Here is an 18817-nt window from a genome sequence, read left to right as displayed (position 1 = left end):
GTCTTATTTTGCATGTTTTTGCATATATAGAGGTTTTTTGCCTTTTTGGCATATTTATAAATATTTCTATTTTATCGGGCATATTATACATGATTTTGATATTTCTATTCATATTATTATATCAATATGCATTTTTTTATGGAAATACTATGAAAAAAATCAACATTTGACGAAAAAAAACGCGTTTACTTATAATCTATTTAAAATCTATTTTTTTTTAATTGTGGCATAAAAAAATAAAATATACTTAACTATAAAAAAAATGAATGGATAATTCATGTTATTTCAAAAATTGTTTATTATTTTTTTAAGTGGATAATTTTAGATATTTAGTGCATATTTTATAACTTTTTAAGGCATATTTCAATGCATATTTTGCCAATTTTGAGTGCATAAATGCATGCTTATATAGGCATTTTTAGGGCATGAACTTATGAGCCCTGGTAATGACTAATGATTATTAAATTGTTTTTTGAGAACCTATTTTAATATTTTGTTTTAGATTGGTGGTATGAAGTTTAAAAATATTGACTTCATTAAAGATACCTTCGCAGATGATAATATTGTATTAACAGATACCAACGGCCGTCCATTTGATGTACTAACCAACAATGATATGCATTCTATGACAGTTCTTGGTAACTGAAAAAATATACTTGTTTAATTTAAATTTATTGTATAATATTTTTTTAGATAACCAAGCTACAGATTTTGGAATGACCAAGCACTCACAAACTGTAATGTTACCAGAATACAACAGCATGTCAGAAGTGGAGACTATGGTATCAATACCAGATCAGTATTTTCAAAACGATTTATATCATATTAAAACAAATAATATGTCTCAAGTGTCTAATAGACATTCGGTCATGGATAATTTATCACATGACAATTCCTTAGTACAAATTGATCAGTTATCATTTATTCCCAAACAAACTGATAATTTTGTCAATAATCTGGGAAGTAATCAAAATATGATTTTAGAGACTGGGAACAATCGTTTTATCTTTTCCGAAAATGGTGGTAGCTATATTGAAGTGACCTTGAAAGAAAATGATGTGTTAAATAGTGATGAAAATGAATTTTATACGGTACCACAGTCTAGATCTATTCAAAATAATCATATTGCCCAGAAAATAGTGTCGATAGATGATTTAAGTTTATTATCTTCTCCAAAATCACATCATAATGTAGAGTTACTAGTCAATCACGAAGAATTAGTGGATGACATAGACACTTGTGATATAGCAGTTGTTGATGAATCACAAATTCCACTTAACAGTAGTCAGTTAAAAGGAAGACTTGATGTAGGATCTGAAAGTGTTTCACTTGATGTTGATCATCATCAACATAGTTCAGGTATTTATATAACAGCTATTTAGATTGATTTACTTAAAAGATTTGAACATCTTTATGTCTTAATTAAACAATTAAACAAATCCTAAATTAAAAAATAATCTTTTTATTTTTTTTTATTAAGGTTTTCAAAGAATGTCAAAAGAAACAATTGAAAAGATAGCAGAAGAATTTGTTAGACAACCACAATGTATTGATGAAGATATAAGTATTAATTTTATCAGTAGAATTAATCCAAAACCACCAGCTCTAATAGAATATTGTAAGTATTAGCAAAATAATATGATATTATATTATTATTATTATTGTAGGTATAGAAGCTAGTGTTACACACTATGTACTAATGACAAATAAATAATTTAGAAAAGATAATTATTAATTAAATTTTAAAATATTAAAATGTAACTTATTTGTAGTAATGATAATAATTCAATTTTTCCACAAGGGATCTCCAAAGGATTTTTGGTGACTCATGGTGTTCTTTTTTTTTCATAATTTTTAAATCGAGTACTGAAGGGTGGCACTGACATTGTGGGTTCTCCGAAGGCATGGGTAGACTAGGCATTTAATATGTTAGATGTGGACTGTGACGTGGAAATGTGGGCATTATTGTTGACTGGTCTCTTATTTTCCATTTATACATTTATTTCCCAGAACAGTGTAATCTATTAAGTGTTATCCAATATCAGCACATAGGTACTTTTCCAGAACTGGGATGTCAATAGTTTATATTATAAGGTTGTAATGAAATAAGTTAGAGTTCTGCTACTCTGTTTTCATTTAGCCAGGCTGTATTATTGATTTTCTATCTTTTTAGCTGTAGATTACAGCCTATAGTTAAATATGCTGGTTTAATATTATATTAATATTGAATATTACAGTAAAATGTAAAAGTTAAACGTACGAACAATCAAGGTTGAAATATTGTTAAATTTACTGGTGTTTTTTCCATCAACAAAATGGTTTTTGTTCACACTGATGGAAAACATTCAAATACTGTAATCAGGATGCAACATATATTATAAATAACACATTGATTGTAATAGTTCTTGATAAAAACATTTTGTTTTTACAGAATCAATTTTAAAATTTAATTGATGAATAGTGCAATGCTATTTTAAGTATAGGAGTGTATCATATAAAGTATAACAATTTTTTGCAAATAATATTTATAAAATATTGATTCTTTATTGCATATTATCCAATATAGTATTATTATTTGATTAATATTAGGAAAATATATTTAAATTTTTTATTATGAACAAATTCTAAATTCATAATACATTTTATTTCTTGCGATTTCAATTGTATTTATGTCAAGCATTTTTTATGATTTTTCTAGGGTGTGAAGATTGTAATAAGCTATATCAAAACGAATCAAACTGTCCAATACATCAAGTGAGTAGTATCATCGACCTAGCTGTACAAACTAGAGCTAGAGCGTCATTACCTGCTACACATTTAAGAATTATGAAAATTAAAACTCAAGAAAATGTAAATAATAGTGAGTTTGTTGAAGAATAATATGATGTGTTGATTTAATTATATAATTATAATTATTTCTTGTTAAAGAGTTTGGAGTATTTGCAAGAAAAACAGTTCAAAAACATACTCAGTTTGGTCCATTAGAGGGTATTAATATCAAGGATGAAGAGTGTGTTGAAGAGTCTATCAATGATGAGTTTAAATATTTGTTGGAAGTAGATAAACAGTTTAGAAGAATTGATGTGTCAAATGAAGGTAAGTGGTTTTTATGAATTAATTAGTTATTTTGTTATCACCTAGCATGCATATGTATATTATATTATGCAGATAGGTAATTACTTAATTTTGAGTTTGAGTTAATTTTTATGTTACCTATTTCAATTATTTATATTTCAATTCAAACTAGAAATTTTAGAATGGAGCTAAATGACTGTCAATAATTATAGAGTATGTTTTACTTGTAGGATGTTTTTTTTAATTATTACGTTTGAAGATAAAAGTAATAAAATATATAACTTTTGAAAGAAGTTAACAGGGTGCCTCTAAGGAGTTGACTAAACTTAATTAAACTAAATATTTTTTGATGAAATCTTCTTTCTTTTATTAGTTTTTTATTAATTTTACTCGTATATTATATTCCTTTTAAAATTGTCTGTACCTATTTATAATTGAAACATTCAACAAAATAATGTTAAAGATTTAACAATATAAGTTATTTTAATGACACTTAAAAGTTCAGGAAATATAATATTATAGAGATTAGATATCACATGATACAAATATTTTAGAATGCTAGGAAATACTAAATAGCGATATGAATATTTGTCGTGTCTTATTTTGCTGGCATTATTTTCGGTATACGGTGAATCGGTAATTACTGTTGTTACCGAAAATACCGTATAAGTATCTACTTTAATTATTTATTATTTTTATATCGTAAATTTGCCGAGGTATGGTATTTTCGATAATTACCGAGGTACGATATTTTCGGTAAATATCGTATAACCTGTAATACTGCAGATATCAGTAATAAACAAATACCCGATACAGTTACAAAAATTTGAAATACATACCGCCAGCCAAGGGCGTCCGCAGGAATTTGACAAGGGGATGGCAAAATATTTTTGTTTTTACATTTTTTGCCTCACTATCCTATTAGTTTCCTATTACCTAGTTATAAAGTATATTTGTGACATGTTTTCTTTCATATAGACAAGGAATGTAAAAATATTCATGAATTTTACGTAGATAGTTAGTTACAACTTAATCTTACAGCATTAATTTTCATTAATTGTTATGTAATTTTAAATAATCAAATACATTTATTTTTAAAAATAAAATGTTACCGTTGATTTTATAATTTTAGGTAATTTATAAAATTAAATACTTCTAGCTTATTCAGTCATTGATACCACAAACTTGAAAAGTTTAAACTATTGTAGGTATGCCATCTATGAACATTTAATTTTATTATCAAAAGAGTAAAAACTTTGTTGACACTGCAATATTGTACTTGGTCCCACCACTACATATCATAATCTATAAAACTAAAATTCTTAGTTCTGACGTTCATAATTGAGTGTAATAAAAATCACTCTGTAAAAAAAATATTTTTAATTTAAAAAAAGTTTATTTTGAGATATTTTATATTACAACGGTAATGATTGAAGTTGGGATTACGATGCACTTAGCATTGTTTTCCAAATCTAGCTACGCGATACTCGTTTTATAACATACTTACATTGAATTTTTTAACAATTAAACATTTTTTGGATTTAAAGATTTTTGGAGCATTATGAAGTTTTTTCTAAATTTAAATTTTAAGGCAACCGCTCCTACTTGCCTCTCCCCCTCCCTTTGCGGACGCCTTTGCCGCCAGCTAGCCTTACCTCTAACGGTCATATAAAATATGCATATTATCTGTGTATAGTGGTGCCAATCTTTTTTTAAATCACTGGGGTGATAGAATTTCTACAGGCTACAAGTAATTTACCCTTCTCAAAAATATGTTGCCATGTATACTATACAAATATACACATAATGTTGAGTTAAACACTTTAGAACATTTAAACGTTATGGAAATCAAAAATGCTCAATCCCAAATCACAATGTCTCTCCAACGCGGGACACCCACTCAATAAAATGTATCTGTGCCATTTCTCCATTCGATAGATGAGATCGGCGCCACAGTCCACGTATATTATGATTTAAGACGTATCTATAATTGTTGTTTTTAGTGTTACGGACGAGTAAACCGTAACCGACACTGCAGTTTGGTTAGCGCATCGCTGTATGTATCGTCTCGTGTATGTGTCAAGTGAATGCAAATATGCAATAACGGTTATTGTCATATGCATAAATAAAAAAAAAAAACCGTAATACCTACCTTTACCTATAGGTTTCCATCATCCGGTATCCATACTGGATTATCCATTTAATGTAAGACACTCAATATTTAAAAAAAAAAACTATTAAAATGTTTGAAAATATTTATTTTTTTGCATAATTTAGTCATTAAAAAACAACAGTTAACTAAAAAAATACATTTATTACCTACCTAATATATTTCATCGTTATCGTTTTTAATTGCTTATCTTTTTTTTATATGAAAACATGAATTTTTTATTATTCATTCCAAAGGGGAATATTTTTTTAGTACTTTGACGTATATACAATTGAATTTCTGATGGGTATTTTATGAGCTATAAGTATTTAAATTTTTGATAAGTGAAGTTTATTGGTACAGGAGTTTCCCGTAAAAAATCACGCGTACCGATTAGATCCAATTTTGGTATCAGAAACGAATATCAAAGCATTTTTCCACTATAGATAGTGTATATAGATACAAAAAAAAGATAAATAGATGAAAAAAAAACACACAGATCGTTATAAAATATAAATTTAATACATTCATCGCTCCCCCAGAATTTAAAATTAATTAACTTATATATTTTTTTACTTATTAATAAAAATGATAAAAAATGTCTGGTTAAAAGAAAAAATAATTAATCTACTAATATTTAAAAGTAATGCATTAAAAATTGTTTTAAAAAAATATTTTGATTTTTTTATGAAAATTAATTATTATTAAAATCCAATTTTGTTGGTTCATTTGAAAATTGTGGTCGTGTGAATTGAAAGAGAAAACTTTAATGATTACAGATTTTATAATCTTATATCTCTACATCGTATTTGTTATGGATACTATAAATAAAACCTTTATTTATCAGCATATATTTATGCCATTTGGCTTTATAAGTGGCGGATACATTATTATACATATAGTAAACAAATAAAATATAAAGTAATACAAAAGTGTTATTCAACTCTATATATTACGAGTATAGAGTATGGGCTATAGGTAAAACGTAAGACCAAAAAACAACCAGTTTTTATATTACGTTATCTCTGTCACAATAATAATTGATACTAGATAAATTGTTATGATAGGTAGCTGATTAGATTCGTTTATTAAGACGTTTATTAAGTGTATAAGCGTTTAAGTTTACTATGTTTTTGTTAAATATTTGTACCTTTTCATTTTATTTAACCGGACATTTTTGGCTGGATATTTTTAGTGCAACATATTTTGACGTCGGATCAAATTTCGTGGACATCGCATATTATTATTTACCAGACCAAAATTTGTATTATTACCATTTGCACTTATGCTGAATTATCGTAAAAAAACTTCCAATCAAACACAGTTCTTACCATCAAGTTTCATAATATATCGATTCACTTTAATTTTTAAGCTAACGGTATAAAACTTGAATTTTTGAGGGTAAATTTTGTATGTTACGTGTTTATGAGACGGAGCCAAGGACAACACATGCGGGTGTGACGTCCTCTTAAGTATAAACATTATAATTACAATGTATATACAATATGTACAATCATAATCATAATGTATATATATATATATATATATTTTAACTAGAACGATAATAATAAAAAACAGATATAACAAGGACTTGAGTTAAATTGTATGAATTGATAATCACTATTTAATTTTTTCATTAATATAACTGTACAATATTATTATATTTGGTATATTTATTATTAATTATTGAAAATAATTATGTATAAAATAATAAATAATAAATAGGTAATAGGTATGATTGTATATTATATAAAGACTAGTTTTGTGAAAACATTATGAATACAATTTCATTGTGATTATTGTAATTATCACAAATCAATGGCAATCATACAATTAAATAAATAAATAATAATAATATTGAGTAATAAATTATCTATACGACGCTAAAACAAAGAATAATTGCATTGTTTTGATGACGATTTAAATATTATAATAATACAGTAATAATATATACAGCATTTTGCGTTATAACAAATTAACAATAAATTAAAAAGAACGTGTAAAGAACGCTGGCGTTTCGTTGACGCATAGGTACGCTTTTCAAGTCTTAGATCCAATGATGGATGACAAGCAAGCTGATTATTAAGGATATTAAGGGGATCAACATTTGTGATTCCGTCCTCGATCATTTTCGACCGGGTAAGGCGATGGAAGCCGGCGTATTATTACAAAAATATATTTATATCTATTGTAAAAACTGTGTAGAAAAAGTCGTGTTTTTGCCTATGAAGTTGATTGGATGACTATAAAACTGACCAGGGACGGAGCGTAGTGGCGGTGCGTTATCGTTTGTAGTAAGACACTCCTTTTAACTTATGGTCATGGACAGCAGATTCCAGGATGTATGGTGAATGAGCAATGTAAGGGGAGGCGTCGTGCTCAGGAGGTGAGTCGACGAGCACATCGTGACTATGAACTGACGGTGAGTTCTTGATGTAGTACTTGTCCTTGGTATACTTGACTAACGGATGTGCGTTGTAGTGGGCTGACTTGTAGCTGTGATGGTCGTGGTGTGGGGCTGTCTTGAATAATGCGTAGAGTAGCAACATTTTTCCGATGACTGTGGAGAGCACCGATAAAACAATCAGCACTGTGATTTTAGTCAAAATAACGCCCAACACTCCCGCGAACAATGTTCCGGCTGTGGCCAAATAGCTTTTCATATCTCTGCTCTCTGAAATTGAAAACAATATGTTATACTCAGTTAATGCCGTCTCCACTGTTTAGCTTGGGAATGGTGATAGATGGAGTGGGGTGGGTGATATTTTTTAGATTTTTTTATGCAAATATATCGGTAATTTTGTATGGCTTAAACCAAAATTTGAATGCACTAATGTTGTGTACTATTATGTACCTATTACTTATTAGCCTACAAGGTGTCCTTGATAATATTTTTACCATTAAGGTTGATGATAGGTAAATACACTTTATTGTGTGAAGTAACAACTCAGAATTGGTTTTGCTATGCGAAAATATACTATTTTGTTTGTTTGTAAGACGTGTGTGCATATAAGTATTAATTAAGGTCAATCAAATGCAATAATATTGTGCTGTTTTATAAAATAAAATAATTATTTTATTGAAGTTAGTTATCTATATTTATAGATAGAGATAATTGCACAATTGTATACATTTGTAGATTGTTACTATATATGTTATCAAATTTAAAAATATGATGAATATTTTTTTTATGACAGTTGTAAATGAAAATGTTCGTAAATTATATAAATAAATACGTTTTGTAAAAATTCGTATTTTTATAACTTAATTCTAGTCAAGATGTATCATGTTATAAGTAATTAAAGAATCCAATCAAACATTATGTCCGTCATGAATAATAATTTCCATTTTAATTACATACTCTTAGTAACTAAGCGATTCAGTCATCAAAGTATATCTTTGTTAAAACGTATAAATGAATGTTATAATTACGGTAATTAAAGCTGAGAAGTGGAATAATACTTATACATTTCCTATTGTATACACAAATGTTCAAAAACATTTATGGTATATCTGTGTTAATAATGCATACTATACATACAATATACATATTGTTATATATATATAATGCTATAAATGTAATTACTTTAAGCAGTTTAAACTTTCGTTATAAATACACATAGTAAATAATATGTACCTAGGTAGTACCTACCACTAAATCCATAATTATTATTTTTAAAACAGATGTACTTACTTACTTTTATCTTTTTTGAATTTTACAAAAAACTAAATCATTTTATTAAGATACTGATAACCTCTATACCACAAAATACAAATAGCTAAATTATGTATACCAACGCTATCCATTTTTAAATAATATTTTCTACAACTCATAGTACCTAGTTGGGAAATCATTATATATTTGTTATTATTACCTAGCGAGGCTGCAAAATGTCTAGATTTTATAAAACATACCTATTACATAGTGTCATTTTCGAAAATTAAAAATAATTTTAGATTAATTAAGGGTGTTGGAGTTATTGGTAACTAATGGGGATCTAATGGTATTATTTTTTTCATGAAAGCCTCTACTCAGGTACTATTTTATTACCAATATATATTATTGATCTATTTATAAATTCAATGAATAATAGCTATTGTATAATTCATGGAGAATGGATAATTATTATTTTATCTTTGGTTTTTAAAATGTTATTTATATAATACAATTGTGGTTGTATCTAAATGTATCAATAATCAATGTAACATGTTTATATTCCAAATTAATGATGGTTATTGCATCTTCGAAATTGTAAAATTTGTTTTTAATTATATCATGACGTATGATATGATTTAATTTTTACTTAAAATATAGAGAATGAGAGTTTTTATAAAATGTATAGGTAGTCAATTTCTCCCATACCTACGTTGAAATAAAATAATTATTATGTATTGAAATAATGTTTTAAATTTAAATTTATGTTTACTGTAAGTATAATATCACAGATTATATTATTATATTATATTTTCATATAACCTGTGATCATATGATGTTTTTTAAGTAGAGCTTCATATTTTTTGAGACCTATATAAGAGACCTGTTATTAAGATATTGCTATTCTGTAAACTAGGAAAACAAGTATAGTCTATGCATTTATGCAAAGCATAAATTACCATATTAACTGTGGAAGACTTTAACTGACCAAGAAGAGTGTTAAATTGCACATAGTTGTATGATTTTTTACGAATCAAAAAAAAATTATAGTATAATCTTTAACTGCATTGTTTTATTGAATTCGTATTATTTGATAATTGATATTGATAACAATTTGCTGGGTACGTCTTGTATAATTTGGATATCTGCTTATTCAAAATTAACTTGAACATAATACAATGTTATATTGGATAAACGTTTATATATTGAACTGATTTTTTGTTCCTTATCAATTAAGTGTATTTTGTATTAGCATATCTTTATCTTTATGCTAAATTCAAAACGAATTTTAAATGTTATTATTATAAGTTATAACTAGGGCTAAGAAATATTCAGCAAGTTTTTGACAGAACCGATTGTTGTCGTAATTCAAAAATTAACAACTGTAGACATGAAATTGTTTAAGACACTAATATGAATATATATATATTCATATTAGTGTCTTCTACATAATATAATTTTCAAAATATGATTTATATAATTTATAAATTTCAAATTTGCTTATTTTGAGTTCTTTTGAATAAAAAAGCCTGAAGACGTAATACAAAGTTTATCATAAATTGTTCTTATCGCAGTTAAAAAATATCGAAAATATTTAAGTAGTCACATTTTTTTAAATAGCGTTTGAATTTTTTCAAATTTTGACAAAATTCGTCAAAATCATAAAAATTTAAAAATTATTTTGTAGTTAAGAATTCATAAATCTTGTTAATTTCACACAAGATTTTTCATACGTTTTTTACAATTATTTACAAAGGAAGTTTTTGCGTAATTACTTATTTACCTACATTTCTTAAGATCGATTTAAATTCAAATTTTGATGACATCGGATATTCAAATATGATTTTTATTGAATCAATTCTATAAATCATATTTAGTTTGACATATTTTTTATTACATGCAAAAATTTGTTTGTTAAATCATGTCATATCTATCATAACCTTATAATTATTAGTTGACTCGATTACTCAAATTTTGAATTTCTAGTATTTTGATTTAACAAAAAACACAAATGTGATAATATGAGATTATACTGTAATATTCATAGTATATATAATATATATATATATTCATAGATAACGATACTAACGGGTTATCGAGGGTTGGGAGCCAACTTAATATAACATATTATTATCAGATTAATTTGATTTTGGAAATTCTTGGGAAAATTGTGTTTTGTTGTGAATTAGGCAAAATAATACAATATTCATATTATAGTTCAGACTTACCTAGTTGGTGCTTGGCACAAAATCCTGGAGAGTATGAGCATAATGTTGGTGTCACGTAATCTTTGATGAACCTGGCGGCAATGGCAGACACGTTGATTTTAATCTCTTCGTCGTCTGGGACGACGTTTTGCTGCTGTACGTTCGTTTTCGGTACCTCCGCTGACTGTTGTAGGCTAGCTTCCGCTTCCGCCGTTGCCGTAGATAAACTCGAAATCGCGAGACACACCACTGCGATCGTTATCACTATACGCATAATCATCGTTGCTATTTATTATCACTAACACACCTTTGTTTTATTTATAATGTCTATATCGTTTACCAATTAGCTAGGTTTATGTATTATATGTCCTTGCGATGTATATTTTGTCGACTAGAACTAAATAATAACACCGCACGCGATCGCGTTCACGTACAGAATGATTGTTTGGTCGTCGTACCCTACGAATGCCATTTGGATTTTGCCCGCTGATTTTTAATTTCAAAAACAGGCTTAACTGGTTTCATATACCCGGGACGCGTAGCGTTTCCGTTTGCTCCTCGCGTATCATCTGGAAATACATTTTATCTGGGTCACACAGCTCCCGGCCCTCCGCCATCCTGCACCACCACCCACCGATTACGTGCTGTTCGAAACAATCCAGATGCAGGCTGGTGACGTGTTATGTCTAATTTAGGCCTTTTGTGGTTTTTACTTACATTAGAAACGTTTTTGAAAAAAAAAATTATTTTCTCTGAGTGACCTTGGTTTGTGGGGGGGGGGGGGGGGTGAGAGAGAGAGAAGATCTAACCTGACTCATTTCTCCTTGACCATATTCACCGGTGGTTGCTATATTACTTCCATATGATCCAATACGCGTTTGATTTCAAACTTTCGATTTGTGTACGCCTCTTTCCCTCCACATATATTCTATTACAGACTGTACGATTCACAATGATTTTTAGATTCTGAGCGGAGCGAGGAATCTAGTGGTTTTACAATGGTGTTTATTTTTTTATTTTTTTTTTTTATATCCTGTATACAAAATTTCTATCAGAAGGAGTGCTTTGATTTTAACATATAGTACCTTATCTTTTAAAAAATTGGATCAAGATGGTACTTTAAAAAGGTCATTTTTCGATTTTTTTCAATAGTTTTTTAATGTCATGGGAAGAACTACTGACAAATTACGAAAAACCGCTTAAAATGGGATTTTAATTTCTAACGATTTGTTTATCTCCGTAGCGACGAATAAAAAATTATAATATTATATTATTAATTCAACTTAAAGGCTTTAATGAATAATATAAATTAAAAATATCCAGACTGATAACCGTCTCCACTCAGAATCGTTTCTCTTATACAATGATATTATATCATTGAATTCAAGTTTAATACAATCCATTATACATTGACCCGATGTAACCTACTGTACAACAGAGCGAAATAACCTAACCTTACCTGCTTTTTTAACATTTGTATCTATACTCTAATTTGTAATCCCGAAATGATCTACTCATAAATCAGCATCGTACTTGTACTATAATACATTTTTAATGGTTTGTACTATTTCAAAAAAAAATATTTGAATTTGAATTTAATTTATAATTACTATGTATGATATATTATATATCATGCTAAAATTATTTATATATTTACAATTTCAGTGCTTGTTGTATGCATTTTATGGACAGAAAATCAAAACCTAAAAGTGAAGTGAATGTAAAAGTCACGACTGACGTACAATTTAATAAATGTAGGAAAGGTTTTTGATTTTTTAATACATCGAATTGTTCTTAAAACAGATAAAAGTTATATTTTTTAAAATTTTTATTTACCATTTTAGTATATCAGGTATAATGTATATTGTATATGTTTCATAAGTTAAACAAGAAATTATTGTATTAACTATTAATGCTTCCAGTAGATATTCATTTGTGATTTCAATGTGTAATTTAGATTTTCCTTGTCTACGGAATTTGTTCAATTCTCTATTTTGCTGTGTTTATTTATTAGATGTTTTAATTTACTTAATATAATTAATTAAAATGAACAGTATCATGCTACTACACGTACGACGTACCTATGTAGTACCTTTACCATTTAATTTTAAGTATAAAAATGTTTGGTCCCAAAAATAATTGTTAAAACAACTGTGTCTATAATACAATACCGTAGTACTAATTAGCTGGATTTATCAAACGTCACACGGTCCATTTACATGAAATATTAACGTGCACATAAAGATGTTAGTGTGAGCAAACAACCTGTTTTTACATTATTTTAGGCGATTTCATTATTTTATAAATATAATAGGTATACTATAATATAGCGCCTACATGTATTTTAAACATTTTATTTTCTTTTTCAAAAATACCATTTTACTTAAAAATACCTATTATATATACGATTTTTTGATAGGTTTAGTACTCCAAGTCTTATTACATATTTTTGTTTACATTATTTAATATACTCTGGTGTTAAAATATTTAGCTCATAAGTGCTCTTTTATTGCAATGCAACATCGCATAATAATTTAATAGTTCTACATATTTAAAAAATATATACACAATAGAAATTGTTCATACAGAATAATGTAACGTTTAAGTTTAAATACTGTTTAAAAATTCAAATGTTTTTAAACGTTTATTTTTTTATATTTAAGGTTCAACTTATTAAATGTTATATAAAGTTACTTCAATGGTATGATAAAATAAAAATAATTTTTTTTTGTCGTTGATCTTTCATTTATAATTATTAATATATTACAATTTTAAGCAGATAGTACTATTATTACTGTTGTTGTTATTAAATGTTATTAAGTTGTTTTAAGTTTTATGCTTTGGTTAAAGTATACTATATATTCAAAACATGAAAATAATGTATTTATTTTAGATCTTGAGTGGAACAATTTTATTATGATGCGTGTTTATTAAAAATTGTTTGTGTTTGTGTACACGACAAGTATAGTAGAAATAATAAATAAAGCTTCGATTTTCAACTTAAATATCTTTTCCAGTGGGAAAGTGAATCTGGTTGGTGTATTCAAGAAGTAAAATTTTAAATTTCAAGTAGATTTCAAAAGTGCTGAGAAAAACAAAAAATTAAATTAAGGGAAAACGGGAATTTTTACGTAAAATCGGTTTTCGACAAAATTTATTTTGGTTTTTGGTGTAACTTTAAAAAAAAAATACCGTAGATACTTAACATTTCCATTGAATGTTTATATTAGCATTTTCTATACGCTATAAACTTTTCAAACTATTTTGATTCATGTTGAGTTATTTATAAGCATATTACATTTTCGATTAATATTAGATTTTTTAAAATTAATAACGAATTTTCGCTTGGTCAAAAAAACTTAAATAAGTAATTCAAAGTTCCTCGTAAGTTGTTGTTTGCGGAAATTAAAAAAAAATTGAGCGTGTAAAACCATGATCATTTTTTTATGATCGTCCGAAGTTAATATTTTGACAAAACTTGTAAAAACTTTAAATTTGAAAATTATTTTGAGTTGTAAATTCATTATAGTGACCCTCTTGTACAGCGGACCGTCTCCCATTTACTTGCTTTTTTTTTTAAAAAATATTTCTATTATTTTTTTCCACACTTGATTAATGAAAATGTATCTTAGAAAAGAGTATTTAATTAAAATATTTCTATACAAATTAAATTGAATATAAATTGCAAAAGTCTTTGCATTTTAAATAAAATAGATTTCTTTTACGAAAAGCAATCTCATTTGTCTATTTTTAGTTATTGAACAACTGTAATTTATATTAGTGTAGAGTACTAGATTTTGTGCGTTTCATATTCTATTTTCTTTTACATACACTCGGCTCATATATCTTATGAGTTTTTTCTGTAACATTTGATACTTTTAGTTTGTGTCTCACATTATAGTGATAGTTTATAGATAAGGTTTCAATAAAGAAAATAAAGTAGAAAGTAAGTTTTCTTTTCGTATTGTAATTCGATAGTCTACTAAATCAATAGTCAATGATTTTTTACCACCAAAGTACAAAAAAATGTATTTTGTATGAAAAAATATATTTAGATTTAATGATAACATTATTTATTTTGTACTCTCAAAATAAAGATTATGTTATATAGGTAATTTTTTGAATTTCACATTAATTTTTGTAAAAAAATAATGCATTCATGAGTAGGTGAGTAAATTTTTTTTTAAAAATATTGATGATATTTTTGTGAAGATTGTGTTTCTTTAAAGTGGTTTTTTAAATGTTTTAATTCTGGCGATCAAATGAATAATAATAATACACCTGCAGTATCAGTATCTCGTGGATTGGCCGGTGACTGCCCCCTTGTTATAATTCTAATTGTACTATAATTTATAATAATTATACATATTATACATTTCAATTTAAAAAATAACGTCTGTTCAAGTGGGTAATTATAAATTGAGTGCATTAGAATTTTTTTTTCAGAAATTTATGTCGTATAACCAATAATATTAATATCTTAATTACTACATTTGATAGGTTGGTTATTTTAATAACAGTATTGATTAAATTATATTTATTTTTTCTTGACATCAATACTAAAAAAAAAATTTAAAAGTACTTACACTTTGTTTGATGATTCATATAGGTGTTTCAAATTAGTTTTAATATCTTTAAATCAAAGTAAATCCAATATATTGTTATAATTTTAATACGCCTTTTTATTTTATTTTTAAGGGAATGCTGATATTTCAAATAATTTTTAAAATTTAAACTTAAAGTAGTTCGAACTTTGATACAATTTTATTGTAAATTAGCCAATATAGTCAATACTTTAATACCGTACATAGTATTTAAATTTTGAGGTGTAATCAATGGGAAATTTTTTCTTCGCGCTCTTCATAATTTGAAATTGATTATCATAATATTACTATTATTGCAATATTATTATTGTACTGATTGTTTTTTTTAACATTTTGAATAATAAAAAAAAAAGTTATTAAATTTTAAATTAAACATAATATAGGTAGTTAACTTTAAACTTAGTTTCTATGTATAAGTGTTCTATATAATTTCCTCTCAAAGAATCTAAATAGAGAAAGTTTTAAAAGTTAAAAGTTCTTAGTTATGTTAGTTATGTCTTATAGTTGAGCACAAACAATTCAATTTAAATCGCGATTTACTTTAATTGTTGTGTTTAAACAAATTTTCGACTTCGTATTAATACTATAGATAGTTAAATATTTTATTGAGTACCTATATATATGTATTATATGAATTTGACAAAATTAAATTTGATTCCTCACCAGTGAATATTTTTATAAATGGTTAAATCGGCTGCTTTATATTTTTCTATTCATAAAATAAGTACAATAATTAATTATTATAATATTTGTTTACGCTTCAACGTGATTTCATAAGAGTAAATTATTATAATAAACACGTAAATCTATAGAATGTTAAATAATATTTTGCTAAAAATTGATTTACTCAGACGTCCTGCAGACGTGGTTGAAAAACAACTATATTTTTTTTGTATCCAGATGAATTTGTTAACACAATTACACTTTAAAAGGTTAAGTTCATACTAAATATGAGAATTTGGTTATTGCATATTTGCTAATTTTAAATTGAAGTAACATTTTGTGAATTTTGATTTTTCAATTTTCGTAACACTTTTATCTACAAGTCTTTATAACTCTTGTTAAAATTAGTTTAATATTGTATTTCTTGTTTAAAGAAAGTGGTCTGATACATACACTAAGGCCACAAGAAATCAGACCACTTTAACTAAGTACTTAACTTAAGTTTTATCAAAACTAAGTTTTTTATATTTAAAATTCGGGAGCAGAGATCCCTTAAAATAGTAATGATCAACAATATAATACGGACGATATAATATATAATTGTTACTTAGTAATTACTAATTAGTAATCATATTCAATATTGTTTTATATTTACATTATATTATTACGAATATTTAATAATTATAATTTAGGTACATAAGTACTGTATTTTGCAATATCTTATTTTCTAATTCTTATATACACAATACACATTGCACACGGTAATCTGCAGATCTAGTATCTCTATTAAATATTGATCGTTCTATGTTCCAATAATATGTACCTAGGTCAAATGTGTCTATACGTTTAATGAAAACAGTAAAAATATTAATTTATTGCCATCTAATAAAAGCTGTTTTTTGTAACGTGATTTTTTTTGTTTTTACATTTTACAATTATATTTGTAAAAAGCAGTTAAGTGCAATGGGCTGAAGTAGATCAACTTGGTGGTGTAAGTTTGTCCATCGTCCCTTCGGTCCTCTGACAGGATAGTGCATTATTACAGTATTCGATTTGAATGCTATGATTACATTCGGTAAAAAATGATTCCTAGCGGACGAAAGAAAATGTTTGAATCATAAATATGTATTAAAAAGCAACCAATTTTTGTATATAATATACCTAGTGGAAATTAGGAAATTTTTAAATTTTGTTCGTTTTTATGGTGATAAACAAAGTGTTAGGAAAAAATAGGTTAGAAAAATAAATGTTGGTGGTTTTTCCCGTAGCGTTGAAAAATTATTGAGAAAATCGAAAAATGACCTTTCTCAAGTACTATCTTGATCCAATATGCTAAAAGATAAGATACTATACTTATGTTAAAATCGAAGCACTCCTTCTGGTAGAAATTTTGTTTGCAGAATAAAAAAAAAAAACATAATTATAAAACTACTAGCTTCCTCGCTCCGCTCAGAATCTATAAAGTGTATGAGTTCATTATTTGTTTGAATACGTTATACTGGTTATAAGTTATGATATTACGAATAAATTGTATACACTTTATTTATGTATATATAAATGATACATATTATCATGCATAATATATAATATGTATTTATATTTAATATCATATAATATACAATATCGAAATATTAAACCACTTAAGTAATAAAAACATTTTTATAATTTTCCATTTATATATGTGACTCAAAAAATAAAATTTGTGAAAGTTATACATATCTTATTTAATGATGGACGTATAACACAATATTATATATATATTAGGTATTTAAATGGAGTCAATTTATTTTTATTTAGTGTGTACTAGTGCGTGCATAAACATATAACCTGTAAACCATGTAAACCCAACTACTGGCCATCGAGTGATTTATATTATCGGGTATAGACACTTTGTAAATTGTGGAGTTCAAAAAAATAAATATTTACATATAAAGTTTGAAGAACTATTAATAGTTAATACTATATTCTTACATAAATATTAAATTCATTTTTGACTTACAGAGTCCAAAGTTTAGACATAACTTAACATTGAATAAAATACCAATAGTATATTACCTATTTATATCTATAAGCAGTGTATCATAAAAAAAATTGGTGTAGCTCAAACAATTAGCTGACCTACCCCTCATAATACTGTTATACCGACCTATACAATTTTCTATTTTTCTTCTATCAATAACTACCCACCCATATTTAAGGTATTGCCTGAGAAACACTTGGACCCTATGTACACTATGCCACTGCAGTCTATAAGTATTGAAAGTTGGTATAGATAAGAGAAGGAACAGATAAATTAATGTATATCTACAATTTACCGATTAATTTATTCACTATACTATGCCCCACAATGATCATTGATTAATAATATGGTATTAGTCATAAGGATATGTTTTCAATGGTATTTGGATTTAATACACTCATGTTACGGGCAAATTCTGAAAATCTAGTCATTCAATAAATTGCA

At 26.5% G+C, this 18817-nt stretch overlaps 2 protein-coding genes across 2 annotated transcripts in view; one reads left to right on the top strand and one right to left on the bottom strand.

Moving 5' to 3' along the window:
• Positions 1–448: 448 nt before the first annotated feature.
• Positions 449–18817, top strand: part of LOC100573973 (PR domain zinc finger protein 10) — a 50455-nt gene continuing 32086 nt past the window's right edge. The window contains exons 1-5 of the mRNA XM_029488359.1: positions 449–638; positions 694–1359; positions 1481–1618; positions 2699–2860; positions 2929–3096. Coding sequence (XP_029344219.1) covers positions 512–638; positions 694–1359; positions 1481–1618; positions 2699–2860; positions 2929–3096 — 1261 coding nt within the window. The 5' untranslated portion in view covers positions 449–511. The remainder of the gene's footprint in view (positions 639–693; positions 1360–1480; positions 1619–2698; positions 2861–2928; positions 3097–18817) is intronic.
• Positions 7456–11838, bottom strand: LOC100167400. The gene is made up of 2 exons (XM_001950559.5): positions 11108–11838; positions 7456–7898 (listed from the first exon to the last, which is right to left on the bottom strand). Exons 1-2 carry the CDS (start codon positions 11364–11366, stop codon positions 7507–7509), a joined length of 651 nt encoding a protein of 216 aa, XP_001950594.2. The 5' UTR covers positions 11367–11838; the 3' UTR covers positions 7456–7506.

This window comes from Acyrthosiphon pisum, chromosome A1 (assembly GCF_005508785.2).
Source record: "Acyrthosiphon pisum isolate AL4f chromosome A1, pea_aphid_22Mar2018_4r6ur, whole genome shotgun sequence".
NCBI lineage: Eukaryota > Metazoa > Arthropoda > Insecta > Hemiptera > Aphididae > Acyrthosiphon > Acyrthosiphon pisum.
This window is presented reverse-complemented; position numbering and strand designations above follow the sequence as displayed.

Excerpts from the sequence above, each read along its gene's own strand:
- LOC100167400 (XM_001950559.5), bottom strand. The coding sequence starts at position 11,366 with ATGATTATGCGTATAGTGATAACGATCGCAGTGGTGTGTCTCGCGATT. Across the intron at positions 7,899-11,107 it reads TTGTGCCAAGCACCAACTAG|AGAGCAGAGATATGAAAAGC; the intron begins GTAAGTCTGAAC and ends TTTCAATTTCAG.